The 22,918-nt window shown below is 41.4% G+C and overlaps 3 protein-coding genes and 1 non-coding gene across 7 annotated transcripts in view; 2 read left to right on the top strand and 2 right to left on the bottom strand.

The window, feature by feature from the left end:
- LOC120947347 (inositol 1,4,5-trisphosphate receptor) overlaps positions 1-15,809 on the bottom strand; it is a 41,954-nt gene extending 26,145 nt beyond the window's left edge. For 3 of the 4 annotated variants that reach the window (XM_049607032.1, XM_049607031.1, XM_049607030.1), the window contains exon 1: positions 15,239-15,809. The gene's annotated coding sequence lies outside the window, so the exon portion shown is untranslated. The remainder of the gene's footprint in view (positions 1-15,238) is intronic. The other variant, XM_049607033.1, reaches the window with a different exon arrangement.
- The window catches only part of LOC120953004 (uncharacterized), a 218,831-nt gene that overhangs the window by 193,943 nt on the left and 1,970 nt on the right, over positions 1-22,918 (top strand). The window lies entirely within an intron of this gene.
- Trnat-ugu (transfer RNA threonine (anticodon UGU)) lies at positions 8,182-8,254 on the bottom strand. The gene has a single exon. It is a non-coding gene; the product is annotated as a tRNA-Thr (tRNA).
- Positions 16,806-21,621, top strand: LOC125906739 (uncharacterized). The gene is made up of 2 exons (XM_049607050.1): positions 16,806-18,309; positions 20,739-21,621. Exons 1-2 carry the CDS (start codon positions 17,053-17,055, stop codon positions 20,757-20,759), a joined length of 1,278 nt encoding a protein of 425 aa, XP_049463007.1. The 5' UTR covers positions 16,806-17,052; the 3' UTR covers positions 20,760-21,621.

The following is a 22,918-nucleotide window of genomic DNA, read 5'->3' on the forward strand; positions in this document are numbered from 1 at the left end:
ATTGCCCGTTGCACAGTGAACTGTTATGCGGTGCAGATTATCTAATACAGGAAGCGGTCGAAGCTCCAACACTGTATTGTGATTATTGCAGTACCGCTTTTGTAGTGTTGGAGTGCTGGAAAGGAATGCTGTTCCAATGAAATGAAACTACCATTGAAGGTAAAAATAGACTTGAGGAGGGTGTTTTGTGCATGCCGAGATTCAGTGCCGCAATTGCAATTTAGTCCAGCTGTCGAGTGCGAGATAGCACACGTGTAGGAATATCCTTTTTTGCATTTATGATGGCAATGAGAAGCATAGCGTCTACCAACAGTCAGAGGAACAGAGCAGCACAAAAGAGCTCTTGTGACGTGTGTGTGTGTTTCTGTGCCGGTGAAATAATTGGAATACATAGCAGCCTTTCCCATGGACAATGGCAAATTTCTACCGAAGAATTCCAGTACAGAAAGCCCTCTTCTAATCGACACAGTTCAGCCCACTGTTGCGGCATGTGCAAGATTGAGTAATTTCTCACCTTACGAAACACGCACACGGCACGCTGGCACGGCTTTGCTTCACGCACGGTAGCCAACACAAACACACCGTGAAGTCAGCCGGAAGTCACCAGAGCGCTGTTCGCCAGCCGGAACGGCAACCTATAAATGTGATGATTTGCGAACCAGTTTCTTACTAGCCATTTCTTACTTGGCCGAGCTTGTTCGGTCACCGGACGCACCGGGCACCGGTGTCCGTAAGCAGGAAGTCACACTTCAGGAGTTCCTTCGTCATCACCGTCGTTAAAGGTGGGAGAACTACCGGATTTCGAAGCGACGATTACGTGACCACAGCAGGGCAGCCATTTGAGATGGGCTGTTCGTTCGTGTTTTTTTCATCACCCGAGGTGGTGGTCCCGTAATGCTTGGCACGAGCACGAGAAAACGGAAACGATCCCAGCGGGGGCAAAGGCGTGGAAAGTACGCTAACGGACTGATGGACGTGTGACGGGTTCTCGCGCTGTGCTAGACACTCTGTGTGAGTGTGTGTGTGTGTGTTTGATACTACGGGATTTCCAAGCCTGTTTATTGTGCGCTTCGACCCATCTCTACCAGTGCAGCAATCATTTGTTCACACAAAAATCGGGGGTGTTATCACGTTTCTATCAGACCGAGCTCCCTTGTAGAACCTGAGACTGAGTGCGGGAGTCAGTTTTTTTTTTTGCTTATAGTTTTGTTTTGTGGGCCCTACCGACACAATGCGCAGCATACCATTACATGCGGTTGACACCCTTACTACCCTTACTCACGAGGGGACACAAGCGTGTGTTTTGTTTTTTTTTAACATTTACAAGGGTAAGCCAACACCTGGTTCAGTGTTACACTCGTTGCGCGGTGTTTGTTGTCTTTGATCGAAGCAAGCGTGTATATTGCGTTTGAAAGGGACCGCGCGGGAGAGAGAGAGGGGGATACATTAAAACTTTGAAGAATCGTGTATTGAAGCACGAAGCGCGAACGAACGAGGAACTGGATCGATCGAATGTTTAAGCGTAGCCCTACAAAGGTCACCACGCACTGCTGCATATTAATGAGAGGCGGGGATGGAGATTCAACTCAGCATAATGTTTGGTGCCTGAATTTTGGTAGGCCTACGTACGTCTATCTGTACCGAAACTCGAAGTTTCGAAGGGAAACCAAAGTTTTTGATCAACATTATGAATTCTGTTACTAAGAATGAAGTCCCAATGGACCAACAAAAAGGCATATATGAAGCAATTGAAGAGGCTGGACGACAGAGTTTCTAAAATAACTTTCTTCTTTTGCTGTTTATTTAGCATTTGTAATCAGTATTGAAACTTAACTGAAAGTTTTCAGCCCATTACGATCTGAGCAAAATTTCTTTGTAAAAATGAATCTACTAACATAATTAAATAACAATAGATAAGACTCAGACTATGAAATAAAATCCCAATGTCTGCAGAACTCTTCAAAACTCCCAGCTCGAGAACTGTCGCCCGTTATCACTAACGATAATGTTCGGCATACCAAATCGAGATCATAGTCCATGAAACATTTCACCTGTGGATTCTGTACTAATACGTTGTTGCTGAAATTATCGCAAGCCATTTGGAGGAAGCATCAATTACAAATCACTAGATTGGTCCAGCGAAGTTTATGTGTACTCTTTGCTGCACTTAGACCAAGGTATTGGAGCGTCTGAGTTTTCGCGGTAGAAACGCGCGCTTTGCAATATCTTGCCATTTCAGCTATGACGGAATCATTCAGCGTTACTAGTCGCTAACTTCTAGCTATTGCCTTCATTCATTCTATTCCGGGGTGCCGATGAATGGTCACTATTAGCAGCCTAATTGTTAAAGTTAAAGTGTTCCTGTGTAGCTTTAAGTATGGAAAACGCCGAGCTTCACTCTTTGTAACTGCTTTGTATCGTACCAAAAGATAATTTGTACTCTTCTATAAGGTCGCATAAGGATTCGTCGAATTTGAATGTAGTAAATCTGAATTAGACAAACGAACACATTTACTATTAGACTGTAATAATACTAATAGACTCTATACATCGGAGGAAGCTCTTGCTTTTGACCACCAATCACTTATGTTTTAAGGTTTATAAGAATGCATCTTCTTCTACTTGGGTCTGGTGGTACAGTCGTCAACTCGAACGACTTAACAACATGCCCGTCATGGGTTCAAGCCTGGAATAGTAGGACTGATTATCCTGCTACAGTAACAAAAAGTCACTGAAAGCCAAGCCCACTTCACACTAATGGGTTCAGGCAGACCTTGACCGGCAGCGGTTGTTGTGCCAAAAGAAGAAGATCTTCTTCAATTTGGCGTCTAAGGCAAGGCAGAGATGCCGTCCTATACAGGTTTTCAAGACTTTATTCAGTTCCACAGCAATCGGATAGTCATTCCTTGCTACGGGAGGACGGTACATTCTAAGCTTGCCCCATGACGAGCATGTGATTGAGTCGTACGAGTTGACGACGACGGTTTTATACCTCAACAATTTCTAACTCGAATGAAAAGACATCCGATAACGAGACATCTCCCTTGTGACAATAGGACAGCTGTGATTGTTTTGCGTTGCCTGGCTTTAAATAAACGAGCTTAAACAATCAATTGTTAATTAAACAAAAAGGTACGTTGAGATAGAAATAAATAACACACACACATCAAACTCCGAAGGTTTTCAAGCAGTCAGGTTCATTTGGAAATTTTCATCCACAGCAAAGAAACAAAAGAAAATTCAAAGCACAGCGAACTTCACTTCAAGCACGATTCATTCAAACAACAGAGGGCGGTTGAAAATTTGCATTTTCCATTACGTTTCCGAACACATTTCCCCAGCGTCTCCAGCGCGCTTTCCAATCTTCTTCGAAAACAACTTCTTCAATCTGTGTGTTGATCGTTTGCAGGAAAACCTTTCGTTTTATGTGATTCTTTTGAACTTTTCCCCATTTTCTTTCGGGAAATCTGTCGGGAAAGCCCAACGAGTCTGCTATGTGCAAACGTAGCGCCTGTTCACAGTTTGCAATCGATACACATAGCTTCACATACTGCCGCATGATGGTTCTATGCTGATGGTTATGCTTTCACTTTGCCGGTCGTTGAGAAAACGGTTCCTTGGCAGAGAGATCTGGCAAGGAACGGTTAAAGATAAAACGAAGCAAATTAATATACGTGCCCAATTTAGATCAATATTTGCTCCATTTTGAACCACCGCTCCCTTAAACACATCGGCCCTAGGGATCGTGTTGAATGCTTGTGGTTATGTGCCACCGCAAGTGAGTACGTCCGAGTATGATTTATGAGGCTCGCTACATCAGTAATTCTTCGCCAGTTTCCATATCTTTACTGCCCTGCCTAGACTTAGGAAGGCACATATTTATGAGCACCATAGGGCGGCTATCACAGAAAGAAAGATATCACAAACAGACCCCCCCCCCCGCGTCGTCCCCTGATAAAACGTGCTGAATAGAAGACATATTATTTTACTATCTGTCAACAGCCGGCAGCACACAAACGGTGCTGGAATTTATGAGCCGAAAAGCAAAACCCAGTAGCATGAGGACGTCAAGGAACTGATTTTTCATTCTTTAATTCACAATAATAAATTCATCAGACAAGCATTCTCTCGCACACATACACACACAGATATCATTATTCTGTGCGTGAAAATGGTATTATGATTAATCTATCTCCGTGTCGCCCGGCTCAGCGTTTAGCAACATTTAAATCCCACACGGACAGTCACCATTAATTATTTCCACTCGCAGTGCCTTCCTCCCCGTGTACCATGTATCTGCCCGCGCAAACCGGGTGTTGCATATCATTTGGCAGAATTATCATTCTGGTGGCTGGCAGGCCAGCATTTCTGACACAGCGCGCAAGGGGTTTCATTCTGTGTTTTTATGAACCAGTTTGTCCGTGACCCCTTTTTTTTTGCTGACGCCCAATTACAAATTTATAATGATTTGTGTACGCGTACGGTTGGTTTCCGCCCCATTTTTATTCTTTGCCACAGCGACCATTTGCCTCACTGCGCTACTTGTGTAGCGATGGGTTTTATCGCGAGCTGGGCGGACATTCTGGGCAAGGAAAGGCTTGATTGCTTCTTTCTCACTTCATTTCTTAAGGGGCAATTTCAGTGCAGTGGTTTGGCTGTGGAAAAGATACCGCTTTTAATGTCCATGGAAAGAGTGAGTTTCAGGTGCAGAATTTTATTTTTAGGAATTTTATGAATAGGAAAGACTGCCATAAACGTCAAATAGCATTAACAGATTAATTAACTTGATTTAGTGCTCGAAAGACATTAAATGTTATTTATTTATCGCTTGCTATAGAAGACCAATGCTTTATCATGTATTTAATTGATATATTCTATTCTCCGGTCCCGTGGTACAGTCATCAACTCGAACGACTCAATAACATGCCCGTCATGGGTTCATGGGTTCAAGCCTAGAATGGGACCGTCCCTCCGTAGCCAAGGAAAGCCTGTATTGGTATAGGCCGGGATGTCCGCGTAGGACGTTACGCCAAATAGAAGAAGAAGAAAATTATATTCTCCAGCTATTTAAACTTAAATTTAAATTCTCCATTGCCAGCTCAAAGTCACAACTTGCGTGTATCGTGGAGATGTCTTTGGAGCAAAATAAACGTTAATTTCAATAAGTACTCCATGGAATATAGAACAGACAATTGCTGGGAGCCACTTTCTTTCTTTTGGTATACAAAACGCCAATACTTTCACTTTCAATCGATCACTAAATAGACTTTAAAGAGGACTAATCGTATCATCAATCAACTGTATCAATAAATTTGAGGTATTTTTAAACCCCGAAGGAACGATACACAATCAGGCGATAACCGAATGTGAACATGCTAATGGATTATCGTCTACCCAAGAAGATGCCACGGTTCAGGGCAAATATGTTTTCGACAGTAAATTTGTGTGAAGTTTTTGTCTGATTTGGCAGCCCGTAACCGTAACCGACAGGCCGGTAGCCACGTGTGTTTATAGCAAGGTAGAGACACGACCGGAAACATTGATTGCCTACAGTTGCGATGGTCTCACGCAGCTTAATTTTAGACACATTCGTGATGCTTCTAGATGTAGCAGGGACAATAATATTATTGGAATAATAGGTTCTGTGAAAGGCGAGCAACTCAACATGTAAACAGCAGTGTTTAAATAATCGTTTTTGAGGATTAGATAAATATTAATACAAAAAATATAACAAAAATCACAATCAAAACGACTCAAAGTTTATTGGGCAGGCAAGAAATCAAATCATATTTTTTGGTTACAATCTAACTACACAGCAAAATATTAATCAAATGCTAACAACCAGCAGAGAATTTTCTGGAATTGGTGTGGATTTATGTATCACTGGTTTTCTCCGAATTCATCCCACTTTCCGGGCGCTTCTGGAGAACCAATTGGCGCTACACGAAATAATGCCGGCTCGAATTGCTGCTTATCGGTGAACAAATAAACAAATAAACCAACTCAACCATCCAACCTTACACCCTTTTATCCTCCCCCGGTCCACCAAAGAGAGAGAGAGACTCCACGGTGCCAGATCGAAAGTCAGCGGCAGCACCGAGTGAAAGGTAAATTGAGTTTGGAGAAGTAGCGCTGTGCCTTTTTGGCTGTTGAAAGAATTTTGGCAAGCTGGCATACATTTTTTTCTTCTCCCCAATTCCATCCCGATACTACCCATACCACACCGCAACGGAGTAGCGCTAACAATTTATGAGCGTAAAAATTGTTTCAGTTTCAGTTGCTTTCCCGTTCACGATCACGAGCTCACTTTTCTAATTTCGTTTTCCAACACCGGAATCCGATCCGATGTGGCAAAAGGAGGTTGGAAAAGAAGTTTTTTTTTATTTCCACCACCCACCTTTCTACCCCCAGGAGTTCAATTCTTCTCCAAATGTGCTGCCAAATGTACTGTTTTCTGGTTCTGGGCCCCTTTCAACAAGCGCCCCGAGCGGCACAGTTCCATTTTGGGGTTGGCGAATCGAAACAAAACATAAACAAACACACGGTACATGTGAGAGCAAGCTGTGCGTTCCCGATGGCGGCAGATCTTACGCCCCGCAAGGGTTACATGAACTTTCGACTTTGAACCATCCAAAAAGGTGGGGCACAACGTCGAACCAGCAGCATATCTTTGCTTGTGTGAGCACAGCTTGGTTGGCGTTACCGGTGCATATCGGTTAGGATTTTGGTAAAGGTAAACCAAATGTAAGCGAACATTCCCCTTTCTCCAGCAGGTGATTTTTCAATTGTGTTCTGCTGTCTGTTCTTACCGCAGCGCGCAGCTCGTTTTACATAGTGAAGGCTGTGTGCTGTAAAGAAATATGCTTTATCTCGTGCGGGAGCAAAAGCAATCAAGCGAAAAGATGTAACATTTACATTAACAGCAAAATACACACATGAATAGTGGAATAATTGTGCTGTGCCATATTGCGACAAAGGTATGTATGATAAGAAAGTGTTTAGGAAGGTAAAGGGCGTAACAGTGTGTGGGATAAACCGGCTTGGATTTCCACACTAGCATAAATCTTGGAGGTTGAAGGCTTTTGAAGAGTTTAACGAACGTCAAGAGTAGAAACTAAATGTTATAATAACCAAAAGAGAGTTCCCAATTCTTACCAAAAGAGAGTTGATTAACTTAGCTAGCTATTTTCCGTTTTAATCACATCAAAATTGTGTCATACATAATTTTAACATGCTTCACATTCTGTATTACAACATAGGCCTTATAGTTCAAAGTTCTTCTCTCCAGAACACAAATATAAAACGATAGTTTTAGGAACACTTTTTCGTCTGTATTTATTTTGCCGATCAGGGTTTACTAAAGCCTTGTAGCTTCTACCCTCAGCAACAGTTCGCCAAAAGCAAGACACTTGTTTCTGGTTTAGAGCGATTTAATAATTCACAAACATCTGAACCAGCGTGTTACACCTCCGCCGTTCTGAAAGGATGCAGATGTTTGAGCGATGTACTGCTGTTTAATAATGTAGCTTAATTACGTTCCGCGACTCACGGGGAAACGAACACACTGTTCAGATTGCAGCTTTCTTTTCTCTGTCGTTTAGATATATTGAATTAAATATTGGATAAAGGTGATGCTATTTTTTTTTTAATTTTATATCCATTATTTCCGCTCTTGGATTATTATTCGAATTAATTCAAATACTTTTCATATTTTTCTTAAGCTCCTAGTCTGTTTTTAGAAGTATGTTAAGGACCTTCATACAATTATTTCAAGACGAACGTAAAAAGAACATTTCAATATGATTAACAGTTTTTGTCACATTTTGTTGTTAAAAAATATTGTTAAAAGGTTTTTGCGATTATTTCATTTTTGGTAATTACTATACAATTGATTCTCCTCTCTGTTTATCGAAACAGCTACTATTAGTGAAATTTATTTTATAATGCTACAGAACAGTTGCAGAGCCACATATGATTGATTCTTTGTTGATTTTTTTTTCATATTTATTTATTAACTTTTACTCAAAACCCTGTTTTCCATCGACCTTAATTTCACTTGTTATCTCATTATCATTATCATTAAAAGCTTCTTCCGAACAATTTCTACTATTTTCACACTAAAACATTGCAAACTTGCTGCGTAATTATAAAATACATGCTTTTCACGCACGCTTTCACCACTGCCTCCTGTGAGAATCGAACTCACGACCGCTGGTTTACAAGACCAGCGCTCTGCCTACTGAGCTAAAGAGGCACCGTTGACAAAACCACACTCCGTAGCTATCTGCTTCGGCGCGTACCCTTTGTCGCTCGTTCTCCAAAAAGCCCGTTCTCCAGCCCGGCAACAGCTGTTCAATTTAGAGCATTTTCCCATCTATTCATCTGCCCAGGAAAAGTAAAATCGACCGGATTGTACCTTTAGATCATCTTCTTTCTCTCCATTTTATCATGTACCGCGCCACTACGCACACAATCGCAAGCAGTAACGGAAGCTTCGAGACGGGAATGATTCTATTGGAACCCATTTTTTTTAAAACTCATCCACGTGCTTACTTATGGCTTACGGTGGTATAAACGATGGACACGGTAGAAGCACAACGAAACTAGCTCAACTGCGACGAAGCACCCGAAAAACCGACCGTGCGCTAGAATTGCTGCACAAATCTATCATCTGTTGAACGGCGAGCAGCTAACGAGACGCGAGGCCAACGGGTCACTGGCCATGCCCGGGCAGAAGGTCGAACAAACAGCGCCGTTCGGTGCTGGAAACAAAATGAAGAACTTGTTAGCTACCGCTCCAACAGTACGAAGGTAAGCAACAACAAAGTTAAATTCAATCTCGTTTCTCGACTATGTCATATGTCACTTTGCACTGTTTCACCGTTGTTGCACTGAGCCTGTCAAGTTGTCCGTTTGAATTATGCTTGCATTTAGTGTGCTTGAAGCTGTAAATGTAATGAAACAACGCTTTGCTAATTTATTTTGTGTGAGAAATATTCACACAGCGTAGCGTTGGCTGCACACGGATGGGTTTGGAGAAAATACAATTAAACGCATCGTTCTCTCTCTCTCACCCGTCGGTGTCTTTGGAGCAAACGGGGACAATCTTTCGTCGCATCTTGTATCGCGGAGCCGGAGTACCGTCACTTGCGGTGAAGCTGATTTTAGCAAACGCCGAAAGAAAGGAACATTCTTCAGCGGAGAAAGTGTATTGCGGCCGTTGCCTGCACGTTTCCTTCGCGCTGGCATTCTTGCTTTTGCTGCGGGGGGAATGGTTGAGATCATTCTGCACAAGACAATAATGCGAAATTTGTAAGTGAAATTACTGACCCGAATTTTTAGATTTTTTTTTTGTCTCGGTAGCTATGAAGTATTTACTTGTGGAATGTTTTTGAAGCCAAATTTGAAGCGGCAAAAATGAAAGATTCGGTAGGCGAAACAGGATGACGGTTTTTTGTGCTTTAAAATCAAAGATGCAATGTGATGAGTCATACATATTTTAACATTTATGTATTAATTTACCATTGCGTAAAAGGCTTGACTTAACAGTAAAATATTTAAATTTTAGAGTTTTTAGAGAGTTTTTCAATTTAAAATTCAAATAAATTTTGATTTCATTTCAGTTGTTTATGTATTATATTGCACTATTCTCACCCTCAAACATACCCAAAATTAAACATTTATGATTCACAGTTTTAAAGAAGTTTCACTTCCAATTTTACACATCAATAAATGGGACATAAAATGGGCCAAATTTACCAACCCTTGCTTGACCCTTTCCAACTCTATATCCCTATTTTGCTATAAAAGCTATAACTTGTACTACAACTATCTGCCTGTGTTTATGAGCATAGCTCCCTCGAGCAAGGTCATCAATGTCCCGCCTGTCCGGAGGGCGTTGGGCCAGCTCCGGAAAAGTTAATCAAACCAAACGATGATCGACCCTTTCGGCAGTGTGCAGAGAAAACAGAATATTGATCCAGGCTAGCTCGAACTCTACTCTAGGCTACATCGCTCTGGTAAGGATTGTTGGTCAAATGGGATAGATTTATGGATTTTTAGATCTTCTGCTTTCTTCGTGGCCGGCCGATGTAGTGTAAAGAAAATCAAAACGAAAGTGGCTTAAAAAATAGAACAACATTTTTAACCTCGTTGCCAACGCTTCGGGGCGACCGATTGGACCGGGACGATGATGGCAACGGTCCAGGGTCGGGGCCTTTTGTCCCTGATAGCTTTGTAGAGATTTCTTTTATGTGCGCTTCCTTTATTTATGCTATCTTTGTCGTGAAATTAAATCTTTGAAGCAAGGATCACAAGGGATGAAACCTTAAATGAATTTCCAAGAAAATTGATTGATGTTGTTTTCTCGTAGTAATCTATTTTTTTTGGCAAAAGATTAAAAAAAAAACCCAGTTTCGCAGTGACATAAAAAGCATCCTCAAAAACCCCACAACATGTAACAACGTTAAGAAGGATCACTTTTACGCTCATATCAAATTATCAGAGACAAAAAAAAATGCATTAACTTGAAACCAATTCCATTTGGTGGAATGAAATCCTCCACTTAACGATGGACAGCTAAAAACCCGCGCACTTGAAACCACTTATGGACTTAGGAAGGTTAGTCCATCTCTTAGTTGGTGCTTATTAATAGCTTAATAGACACGGCCAGCCATTTAAACGACGCGTGTTAAATTGCTACTGCACCGCTCTGCCGCTGATAACTATGGCAGTTGGGGCCCCGCTTGGAACGCTGATGTTGTAAGCAAATTCAACTCCAAACCACCAATTTGGCTCAAGGTTAATTAGGTGCCGATTTAACGTTATCTATAACGCGTGTGCATAATGTTCCCGTTAATTCATTCGGTCTCCCCATTTAAATGTAACAGTTTCCAGAAGGTAGGTAGGAACGACCACTTCAAACTTCAAACCGAAGAGTGAGCTGCAAATGCAAACCAAATCGTGACTAATGTTATAAATGTTCCGTCGAAGTTTGTTTGTCCTCGAGCAGGGGTAAGACGATGCCGATGATGGTCGTAGTTCGATTCACTCGCGAGGGGTAACATGAGTTTCTTATCATTTGAGTTTGTTTTCGTGTCGTTTTTTTTTCCTCTCTGGTGCAGCTGGCGCTTCCGATGAAGTCGCTTTTACTGGGCAGCTGGAGGTGCACATATTTGTTGTACAGTCGACTTCACAAATACGTCCAAAGGAGAGTAGTGTGTTTGTTACGTACAACTTGCATTAATATTACGATCGCAATTTAATAAGTGGAGGCTCTATAAAAGGGTTCTAAATGAATAATAAATAAATAAATAAATACCCACTACTTGCTTGAATTGATGCTACTATCAATGCAAAAACAGCGAAGTGGGATGCATTTCCACAAGACAAACACACTCGCGCACTCGTGAGCATTCAAAACGGAATCGCCACGGTTCGACGTTTACTACAGCAAACAGTGCAAACGTTCGCCTCATTATCAGTGTCAGTGATGATTGTGATTTGCTGCCCGCAGGGGGCTTAGAACAGCATCACGCGGACGATACTGTTGCTGGCGATGGCGGAACGAGCGGCCAACTCACCAATCCAAGCCAGTGCCTGAGGTTGTGGGATGGCTCGTGGCATAGAATAGACATTTCACACCTTGGATGTGTCGTGTTTTTTTTGCCTTCGTTAAGACATTCTTTTTGGAAGAGGTGAAACAAACAAGACTTTCTATTCAATATCAGCAGTGGTTGGGGAAGTGTTTAGGGCCAGACAGCGCATTGACAGTAAAGGCACGTTGTTAAAAACAAGTCTGGGATGGAAGAGGGTTCATCATACGGCAGCTGGCGTAAACTTGAAAAACTTTTTTAATGAAGTTTTGTTTTGGTACAAGCCCTTGTCAAAAAAAGTTTGACAGTTTTGATCCAAATCTGAATAGATCGATCCGTTATTTCATTGGGTTCAATTGGGATAATACTTATACATAGCTCATTGCACTCACATCAATTAAAGTCAACAATAGCATATGCTGACTAACCAGATTAGTAAGAAGCGTTTTGTTTTTGTAAGTTATATACTTTTATATGCATTTGTTTGTTTGTTGGGGACTGCTAGTCGACATGCTTATCTATTTTAGTAAATAATGAATGCTGCGTATTCTATATTGCATAAATATATGATATATTGATTGTTTGATATTTTACGGTCGTTGCCAAAAAATATTGGCTCTAAGTTGGCTCTCACCAAATGTTCACATCAATGTTTGACTTTAACGCACCTATTTTTGTCTTTAAGTCATCACATTTTGAGTCTTGTTGGAATCATGATAAACTTACAAGGTATTTGAGCAGATTTTTGACAATTGTAATTTTACATGTAATAAACAATACAAACACCATGTAATTTGACTGTTTTTTTTTTGTTGAGAAAATTGGCATGACAATAGTTACATTTTGAAATCCATCAATGGAATTATTAACTTTTTAATTTAATTTCAATAATTTTCACAAAAACTGAAGCACACTGTCAAAAATGTATGTATTAGAGGCAAACATTGTGACACGCTGTCTAAAATTGGTGCCTTTGAGACAAAAAAGGGTGAGTAAGATTATATAAAAAAGTAAATAACATTCGAAAACAACGGAATTTACTTTGCATTTGACAATTAATGTGTCATATCAGTCAACTTTTCTCAAAGTTTACTCAGCGGCGAAAGAGACCCTAAGAGTTCCTAAACATTTTTAAACTTATAAACAAAAAAAAACATACCGGGAACTAACTATTTTTTTAAAAGCAATACTTCTTATACAAAAAATACAGCAATAAATATAAATAAATATTGAATCTTTTGTCAATAACATAAAAATAGCGCAATTTAGTATGGCAATCAATGCAAATCAACGATATAAAAGTGTATAAAACCTTCACTCAAAATCAGGATGAATATTTTTGTTTTATTTCATAAAAAAAAATGAAGTACAAGTCTGTCTTGAAAAGAGAAGATAATATATTGCCTAAAAAAAGAGCAAGAAAGACTTGCTAAAAATGAAACGCGCACAAGAACTTCTGAAACTTGCAAGCAAAAGCTTAAACAAATTTGAATGGAATTTTGCCTTAGAATATGGTTATGAGTCCCTAGCCGATGTAATTACCATAAAATCCTGCGAAAATATCACATTATTTCCATCCATAATACTATGCAGTAAATTTCTTTAGGTAGGGTTCAAATTTTATCTCCTCCATTATCAGTTTAACGATCCCTTGCGGACAGTGCACCACCAAGACAAGATGACTCCCACTCAAGATGATAATATTATGCAAACGCGCTGAGCCGTGAATATTCTCGAACTTAAAATCATGCACTAAAGCTATAGCAATCTAATGCATTCTACTATCCTTACTTACCTGAGAGTCTGAGAGGTTGCAACCGCTTTCGAACCACTGTATATGTCACCTAATCCGTCGTGTGGCGTGTTGGTAGCGATGCTTCACTGCTTCTGCAAAACCCGCCCCCCTCACGAATGCATTAACATTATTCACGCTGAAGCAAAAGCTCCCGACAAACATATCTACGCAAAGATGCTATTTTCTCAGCCTCGACACCGACTCACAGACACACACGGAGCAAGATGACGTCCGTAACGCGAGTCGCACGCGTAAAGTGGTTTTCAACGGTTTTTGCGTAACTGGGAGTTGGGGGAAGGGCAACAGGGAATGGGAAGAGATGTTTGCGGTTTGTGATGGACGAGAGAGACACAAAAGGGGGAAGGAAGAAAGAAGAAGCAAAAACCGACACGCTAATGAACGGATAAACAAACCGCGTCCAACCGACCGACCGCGATCGAACCTTTTTTTTTTTTGTTCACGAACTTCTCCAGCGCCACCCTCTCGCCGATAACGGAAGCAGCAACACCGCCCCGTTCCAGCGAGAGGGTACCACCTGATTGAGAGGGGGTTGATGATTCCACCGGCAGAACAAAAACAACACACGCGCGAAACAAACGTTTACACACGCATACGAGCGCGCCCGCGGACACCTTTCACAATCACTTCGCAAATACACACACACACAGCAGGCGTTCGCGTGTGTGTGTGCTCTATACAAACACAAACGCACACAGGTCACAAATACGTACACTTTCGTAGAGACCTTCAAGTACAACAAGATTCCAAGATTCCTGCAAGATTTCCAGTGCCACACCACCCGTGTGGTTTTGTTGGGCAGGGAGGCGAAGTAGGGTGTAGTAGCATCATCCCCCCCCAGTAGCACCACCGTTTCGCGCTCTCGCTCACACTCGCTCACTGTCGGCGCTGGGCACTCTCTTGCATCTTTTTTTTCTTTCGCCTCTTCGTTCTTTCGCCAAATCGAGGCGGCGGCGTTGAAGAGTGAAAAGGGGGAGCTGCTCCCCTCCCCAAATTCCTCCGACAATTCCAACCTTGCACTACACCCCTCCACCCCTTTCTAGCAGGGTGAAGTAGGCGCGCGGCCTACTGCGTGTAATCGTTGCGGGCTCAACGCGCTCTCCCGGGGAATGGAACGAGATTTCACACCACGAACCTTCGTTCACTGTATCACAGGATGGAACGGAAACACACGCAAAAAACGGAAGCTAACTTTTTGACCAAATTCCGGACCCTCTAGCAACTTAACACGTATGCACACACACACACACACACACACACACACACACACACACACACACACACACACCTGTAACACACGGTGTAACGGTGGGCGCTGCAACAGCTCCATCACAATATTCTGCTCACCTGGAAGCTTTTTCCCTACTGTAACGTGTATGTGTGTGTGTGTGTGTCAATATAGACACGAATGCACTTTTTGGGGAGATATGGGGAACTCGATGGGGAACTTCTTTTGCCGTTACCTGCTCTCTCTCCCTCTCACTTGATGCACGCGGAAACGCTTTTCTATCTAATGCCTCGCCTTCGCCTAATGCCGCAATGATATGAAATCACAAATTCCCAAAATGGTTCACTAGTTTCAATAGAGCCACTAAGGAGAGACAGAGAGAGCTTAGGGTGCTACCTGGAAGTAGAGCCACCATGTAATCACTCGTGGAGCACAGTCGGCTGGGGACAGTGGTAACTTTTTTCCCGCTTACTTTAACCCTACACACTGCTTCCAGTGGACAAACGCAATGGTGCGAAATTGTCAGCTTCTTCCCTCTACATGGAGCACAAACACACACACAGACACACCATCCCTCCCTTCACCCCCTTGTGGTTTACTCACTTGCTGCACAAAACTGTTGCTTAAATTTGTTTGCAATATTTATTTATTTTTTCACACCACCACTAAGCCACACGCACACCTAGCGCGGGGCTGGACACATTCTTGTGCGCCCTAGAACTTAGAAACGAAACAGCCGAACGAACGAACGCAGGAACACACATACACACGGAGGGGTGGGGAGACACACAGAGCGCACCAGCGTGCGCGCCCAAAAGGTAACGGTGTAACGCACGTCCGCACGCTACGAGAGACGAGAGCCAAAAACCGAACTGGTCGTGCGTGGAGCAGCCAGCAGGGCAGCGCGAGCTCTCAGCGAGCGCGTTTTGTAATGGGGTGGGGGCGCGTACTAACAACAGCGAACAAGAAGAGTTGACAGAAGGGAGGCCGGCTGTGTGCATACGGGGTTCGTTTGTGTGCGTGAAGGGTGTGCTGGCATGCATTGCAGGGTTTGTTGGGTGCGCGGAGTGTTGCCTAAGGCCGAAACGGTTAGGTGAATAGCATTTTTTAGAACAATCTGCCTTGGATTGTCTCGTCGCAATTCAATAGGGGGTTTGGAATACAGTCTGGCTGAACCACGATTCACTGCAAACTCACTGGCTGAACCACGATTCACTGCATACTATTGAATATGTGCTTTTTAGTTGGCACTTTTTTTCCTACAAAAAAAAATCTGAAAATCTGATAATGTGGAAAATAAACCGTGTTTTCTTCTATACAAACGCATGCTTTTTGACTGAACTCAGCCAACAATCGACCGTTTAACAAAAAAAGCATTCAATTATTGAATTCTGACTGTAATATGATGCAACTTATGAATCATTTGGTAGAATGTCGTATATCGCAATCTTACTGTGGAAGTTTGCAATTTTTCAATGGAATCTGCATAATGGTTACCATTGAAGTATAGTATTTAAACAATCGTGTCGCCGTTCTAGTTCTAGCGATGCATAACTTCAATGCGAAATCATACAAAAGTCCAGAGCAAATGAGAAAGATCTACTCCAAGCGAGGAAGCTCCACTGGTTGGGTATCCCACACACAGATGGCGCCACCAGCTTTTTGCTATTTTTAGAATGCATGAATCGTTTGCCGTCTGCTAAACGAAGTCTTTCTATATTCCGTTTTGGTTGAGAGCTTGAGTCGTTTAGAACCCGTATGCGTTCAGTAGATTTGTGGCACTTGGGATGTTTAGTTGCAATTGAATAATGTTTAGAAAGGCATCAGAATTTCAATTGGCCGTCAAATATTTACTTGAACAATGTTCAGGAGCACTTTAAAATTGTTTCCTTGGGCTCGAAAACCTTGTAATTAACTTTAATCTATTTAGTTGGAATCTCAAATTTGAACGCTTTTGATTTGGCATGATTTTTAATTGCACGTCCAATAAAATGCGTTTGTAAGGAAAAATTACACCAGAAGGAAGTTTACAAAAATTACAAGAAAATGGCAAAAAATGAAAAATAAAAATTATCAAGGAATGTGCCTATTAAATAATACAAATTTCAATGGTTGGTAGTCATGTTCAATTGCAATTTAATGTAATTTATTTTAATTAAAAAGTATATGTAGTACCCTGGAGATTTGACCCCTAATTAGACCATAGTGCCGGATCGGAATATGACCATCACCGCGACAACTGTGCGATAATCCGAATGTCAAAAATAAAGATTATTCGTTTACGGATCGTTGTACTGACAACACCTTCAGCCTTCTGTTAATTCTTCTGCCTTCCGATTTTGTGCCTTTTATAAGTTCAACGTTTAATACAAATTGGTAAAACTCGAGGTTTTACATCTCAGAAGTGGGATTGTGCCATGCCGTCTAAAGAAGATATGTTGTGTGTGCTGGAGAACGCGAAAGTGCCGGTGCCTCCAACCGCTACGATTGCTCAAATCCGCATGTTGTACGAGGAGCTATTTCCTAGAAGTCACGTTGTAGCCGAACAAAAGCTTGCCCCCGAAGTAACGCATGAAAGTGTTGATACTGGGGATTTGGCGATAAAGCAAATGAATGACGAGCAAGAAATTGTCAAGACAGCTAATTCTGGCGGGTTAGAGACGGAATTAGAAACACTGCAGAAGGAGCTGCAAGTGCTCGAACTTCGTCAGAAAATCGCTATGCTGAAGTCATCTAACATCGCTTCGACTTCGCTACCATCATCATCATCACCACCACCGCTGCCTTTACCTACAGCGCAGCCAGTGCCTCCATCTTTAACATCGTCACCACCGCTCCCTTTGTCGCTACCTACAGTGCTGCCAGTGTATGTACCCAACTTTGAAGACTTCATAGGAAAATTTAGTGGTGAAAGAGGAGGAGTAGGGGTGGAGCACTGGTTTCGAGAATTTGAACAAGTATGTAGCTTGTACACACTAAACGACCAGCTGAAATTTTTCTGTATGCGCCGCCTGCTCACCGACACCGCCGCCATTTTTGCTAAAACCTCAGGCGCATGCACCTATGAGACACTGAAAGCTGACCTTATTAGTACTTTCACATCAAAAACTTCACTAGAAGAAGTGTTTAAAAAACTAAGGGCACGACATCTCTCGCAACATGAAAGCATCACAAGGTATGTGTTGGAAATGCAGCAAATAGCGGGCACCGTCATTCCAGAGGAAGACTTGGTCAATATTATAATTGACGGAATTGATGATCCTATTAATACGTCATCCATACGTTTCGCTGCAAAATCGCTCGAGCACCTTAAAACCCTGCTGAAAAAATACGAAACTTTTCGTCAAACTCGTGGCGTGACTCCTACACCAGCACCGTTACGCACTAAACCCCCAGCTCCACCCCGCAGCACTGGCCCCTCGCGTCAATGGGCGCAGAACAACAATAATGAACCGGCCAGATGCTTTAACTGTTCTCAATTCGGCCATTATCAAAGCGCTTGCCCAATGCCACGCCGCCCCAAGGGATCCTGTTTTAAATGCCACCAAATGGGACATACACATCGAGAGTGCCGAAACTTCCAGCCCGTTACGACTGCTGCGGTGCACCATCTGGGTTCCCATGGATTCGATGAGGAAACTGCGGACCAAATACTGCTTAGCGAAATTGAAACGGTATGTGTTAGTTTCAATATCCAACATACATGGAGCGAACAAACGTTTTTACGATCACTTTTTGATACAGGCAGCCCTGTAAGTCTAATAGCAGACAATGTAGTACCAGGTAACTTTCCGCATCAACCTACCCCTTCTGGGTACCGAGGATTAGGAAATACTATGCTCACGACGTTAGGTCGAGTGGAGTGCAGGATCATAATTCGTAATATTAGTGTGACACACTCGCTTATCATTTTACCTGCTAGAAGTATGCCTTGGCCATTCATAATAGGTCGTGACCTTTTAGGAAAATTTAGAATCTTTCTTACACACTATCCAAGTATGATTCCCGCACATTATGCTCGCGAACCGGAGGGTAATTCAGATTTCGAAAAGATACCAAAACCTGTTAAGTCCCTTGATGTAGGTGATCCTTTTAGCCACATTTGTGTGTCGGAGATATTTGACAGCCCCCTTGAATTAGATATCGGGAAGCAACTTTCGCCTAAAGAGTCTGCTGCCATTTTGTCCGCATTTGATCATTGCTACACTAACTATCCTATTGAGAATATAGAATATCCTCAGTATTCCATGAAAATTAATCTCGTTCATGATACCCCTATTTATGCAAAGCCACGTAGACTTTCCTATGGGGAGAGGAATCAAGTGCGACAGATAGTAAATCAATTGTTAAATGATAAAGTCATTCAACCAAGTAATTCCCCATACGCTTCTCCCCTTGTGCTAGTTAGAAAAAAAAGTGGTGAAGTGCGTATGTGCGTCGATTACAGGCCCCTGAATAAAATAACAGTAAGGGATAATTTTCCATTACCGTTAATTGAGACATGCCTCGAACACCTGAGTGGTAAAAGTGTATTTAGTTTGCTTGATTTAAAAAGCGGTTTCCATCAGGTAAAGATGGATGAAAGCTCAATTAAGTACACCTCCTTCGTAACACCTGATGGGCAATATGAATATTTAAAGATGCCTTTTGGGCTTAAAAATGCCCCCGCGGAATTTCAGAGATTCATAAATTCAATATTACGCGAATTTATAGATTCCGAGAAATTAGTTGTCTACTTGGACGACATCATAATAGCTTCTAATGACTTTCACTCTCATCTTGAGACGTTGAGTTCTGTTCTCGAGAAACTTAAACAAAATGGACTTGAACTGCGCATTGATAAATGCAAATTTGCCCACACTAATTTGGAATATCTTGGATACGAAGCCTGTGCCTCTGGTATACGACCTAGTGGAAAACACCTTACATCAATATATAACTTTCCTATGCCTACTAATGTCAAACAGTTAAGAAGATGTTTAGGGCTCTTTTCTTACTTCCGTAGGTTCGTTCCATCATTTTCTCATATAGCTAAACCTCTTACAAATCTTCTTCAGAAAGATGTGCCATTTGATTTTGATAATTCCTGCATCCAAGCATTTCAAACCCTTCGTCAAAAACTTGTCCAGTCTCCTGTCTTGGCTATATTTAATCCCAAATATGAGACGGAGCTGCATTGCGACGCGAGCTCATTCGGTTTCGGTGCAGTCTTATTCCAAAAACAGAATGATGGGAAACTTCACCCAATAGCATATTTTTCTAAAACCACCTCTAAAGAAGAATCAAAACTTCATAGCTACGAGTTGGAAACTCTATCCGTAATATATGCGTTGAAAAGGTTCCACTCGTACGTCCATGGATTACCCTTAAAGATAATCACGGATTGCAATTCTCTTGTACAAACGCTGAAAAATCGTAACACTTCTGCGAAGATTGCCCGGTGGTCCCTATTCCTCGAGAATTATGACTATACTATTCAGCATCGCTCAGGTTCCTCTATGGCCCACGTGGATGCTCTGAGCCGGACTGAAGCAATTGGTGCTATAAGTGAACTTGATATTGACTTCCAACTACAGCTAGCCCAATCTCGTGATCCTACTATTGAAAGCATTAGGTCCCAACTAGAACTGGAAAATTTACCTGGATATGTTTTGCAAGATGGTTTCGTATATCATGAGTCACCCTCAAAAGAGCTTCAGTTTTATGTCCCCCGCGAGATGGTAGATAATATCATCCGCCACACACATGAGAAAATAGGTCACTTATCGGTTGACAAAACAATTTCAAAAATTAGCTGTCATTATTGGTTTCCTTCTATGCGGAATAGAGTTGAGTCTTTCATTAAGAATTGTTTGAAATGTATCATATATTCAGCTCCCACTAGAACTAATAATCAGAACATCCACAGTATACCGAAAGCTCCCCAACCTTTTGACACACTTCACATTGATCACCTGGGACCACTACCTCTTACGAAATCCAAAAAGAAGTATATATTAGTTGTGATAGACGCATTTACGAAATTTACTAAGCTATACGCGACTCGTTCCACTGGAAGTCAGGAAGTATGCAATGCTCTCAAACAATACATTTCCTATTACAGCCGACCCAAACGGATAATTAGTGACCGAGGTACCTGCTTCACGTCCAATCAGTTCGAAAATTTCCTTAGATCAAATGAGGTACAGCATGTACTCAACGCTACTGGTTCACCACAAGCAAACGGACAAGTCGAAAGGGTTAACCGCGTACTTCGACCCATACTCAGCAAACTTTCGGACTCTTATGATCACGATGATTGGAATTTGCATTTACTGGATGCTGAATATGCGTTGAATAATTCAAAGCACGCCAGTACGAAGTTTTCACCCTCAGTTCTCCTGTTTGGTATTGAACAACGGGGTCATTTAATTGATGAACTAACGGAGTTTTTAGACGAGCGTCGTGGAAGTACACTAAATGATTTAAGCGACATTCGGGCTGAAGCATCGGCAAATATAATTAAATCTCAGCTTACCAATGAGGCATATTTTCGTAAAAATCATAAACCAGCAGCTAAATATGAAGTTGGAGATTATGTAGTAATGCGGAACATTGATAGCAACACTCAGCAGAATAAGAAGTTGATTCCTAAATATAAAGGTCCGTACATAGTCCATAAGGTATTGCCTAACGATCGCTATGTCATTAGGGACATTGAGGGCTGTCCAATAACTCAGATGCCATATGATGGCATATTAGAATCAAACAAGTTGAAGAAATGGAGTGAGCCGTATGAAACCGTTAACGAAATTTGAATTACTAATATTTACACATAAATTGAGGTCAATTTGTTGGTTAGGATGGCCGAGCTGTAGTACCCTGGAGATTTGACCCCTAATTAGACCATAGTGCCGGATCGGAATATGACCATCACCGCGACAACTGTGCGATAATCCGAATGTCAAAAATAAAGATTATTCGTTTACGGATCGTTGTACTGACAACACCTTCAGCCTTCTGTTAATTCTTCTGCCTTCCGATTTTGTGCCTTTTATAAGTTCAACGTTTAATACAAATTGGTAAAACTCGAGGTTTTACATATATGATTTTTTTTTGCAGTTTATATTTCACGTCCTTCGTATAATGTTCGGTGTTTACTATTCGGCTTAGAGACTTTACAGCATAGGAGAACTACGGCTCAGATAACTTTTATGCATAAATTATTAATTGGAGATTTTGATGCACCTGACATTTTAAATTTTATTTGCTTTTCTACTCCCTCTAGAGGTCTTAGAAGTAGAGAGCTACTAAGAAGCCCTTTTAGATCGACTGGTTTTGGTGCCAATGATCCACTGCTCAAAATGATTGATGTGTATAATAGGTTAGGGTTATCAGCAGATTTCAATCAATCCGTTAGTCAGCTGCGTCAGCATATTCAAGTTAGTTCTAGGGCCATAATTTAAACTTGTACTCTGTAAGCATTAAGTTATTTAGGCATACTGCCCGATAACTTTGATTTAAATAAATAAATAAATAAATATTTGTATAGCATATTTTTATTGAAACATAAATGAATGAAATTAATTAGCACAGTGGTTCTGAAAGACTGAAAGGCTTTTTTTTCAATTTACATAGTTATACCCAAAGTCTATATAATACAGAGGTCGATGCATAGCTCGGTTTTGGTTCATCATTTTGAAAGCTTGTTTTTGACAGTTAGATGAAAAAGTTTGTGAACGATTCCACATAACCAAACACTTTTTAGGGCCAATTGTGCTTTTTCTGTACAAAATATAGTGTAACTATACATTTCCTTCTCATTAACGTGGCTTGGAGTAGTTTTTTTAACTAATTCATCACTTAAAAACGACTAAAATCAGGAAACGAGCCTATTAACTTTGGTCCTCTTGAGCTGCACATGATTTTGCCCTAATTTTGGGCACCCCAAGCGCCACAGATTAAGCTTAAACGACTGGAAAATTGAATATCCATTGAAAAAAAATGAAAGCTCCACAGCTTCATTGGTTTGATCAATAGATGGCGTATTACAACTCATTATTATATTGCTATCCTTTTCTTGCAATGTGTTTCGACAAGTTTCATCTTATCATGACCTATATAGCCTTATGACTTTCCGAGCAAAAATCTATATGAATGGTCGTGTGGTCAGATACGTGGGTATCAACACCAACGACCATTACTCAAATCTCACTTGCTTCAGTGCTGGTGGTTTCCGTTGGAGTTTAGTATTTAAACAATTGTATCGCCGTTCTAGTTCTAGCGATGCATAACTTCAATGCG

Source organism: Anopheles coluzzii, chromosome 2 (assembly GCF_943734685.1).
Source record: "Anopheles coluzzii chromosome 2, AcolN3, whole genome shotgun sequence".
Lineage (NCBI taxonomy): Eukaryota > Metazoa > Arthropoda > Insecta > Diptera > Culicidae > Anopheles > Anopheles coluzzii.

Coding starts and splice junctions, on each gene's coding strand:
- LOC125906739 (XM_049607050.1), top strand. CDS start 17,053: ATGCCGTCTAAAGAAGATATGTTGTGTGTGCTGGAGAACGCGAAAGTG. Junction 18,310..20,738: donor TGCTTAGCGAAATTGAAACG/GTATGTGTTAGT, acceptor TTCCTATTACAG/CCGACCCAAACGGATAATTA.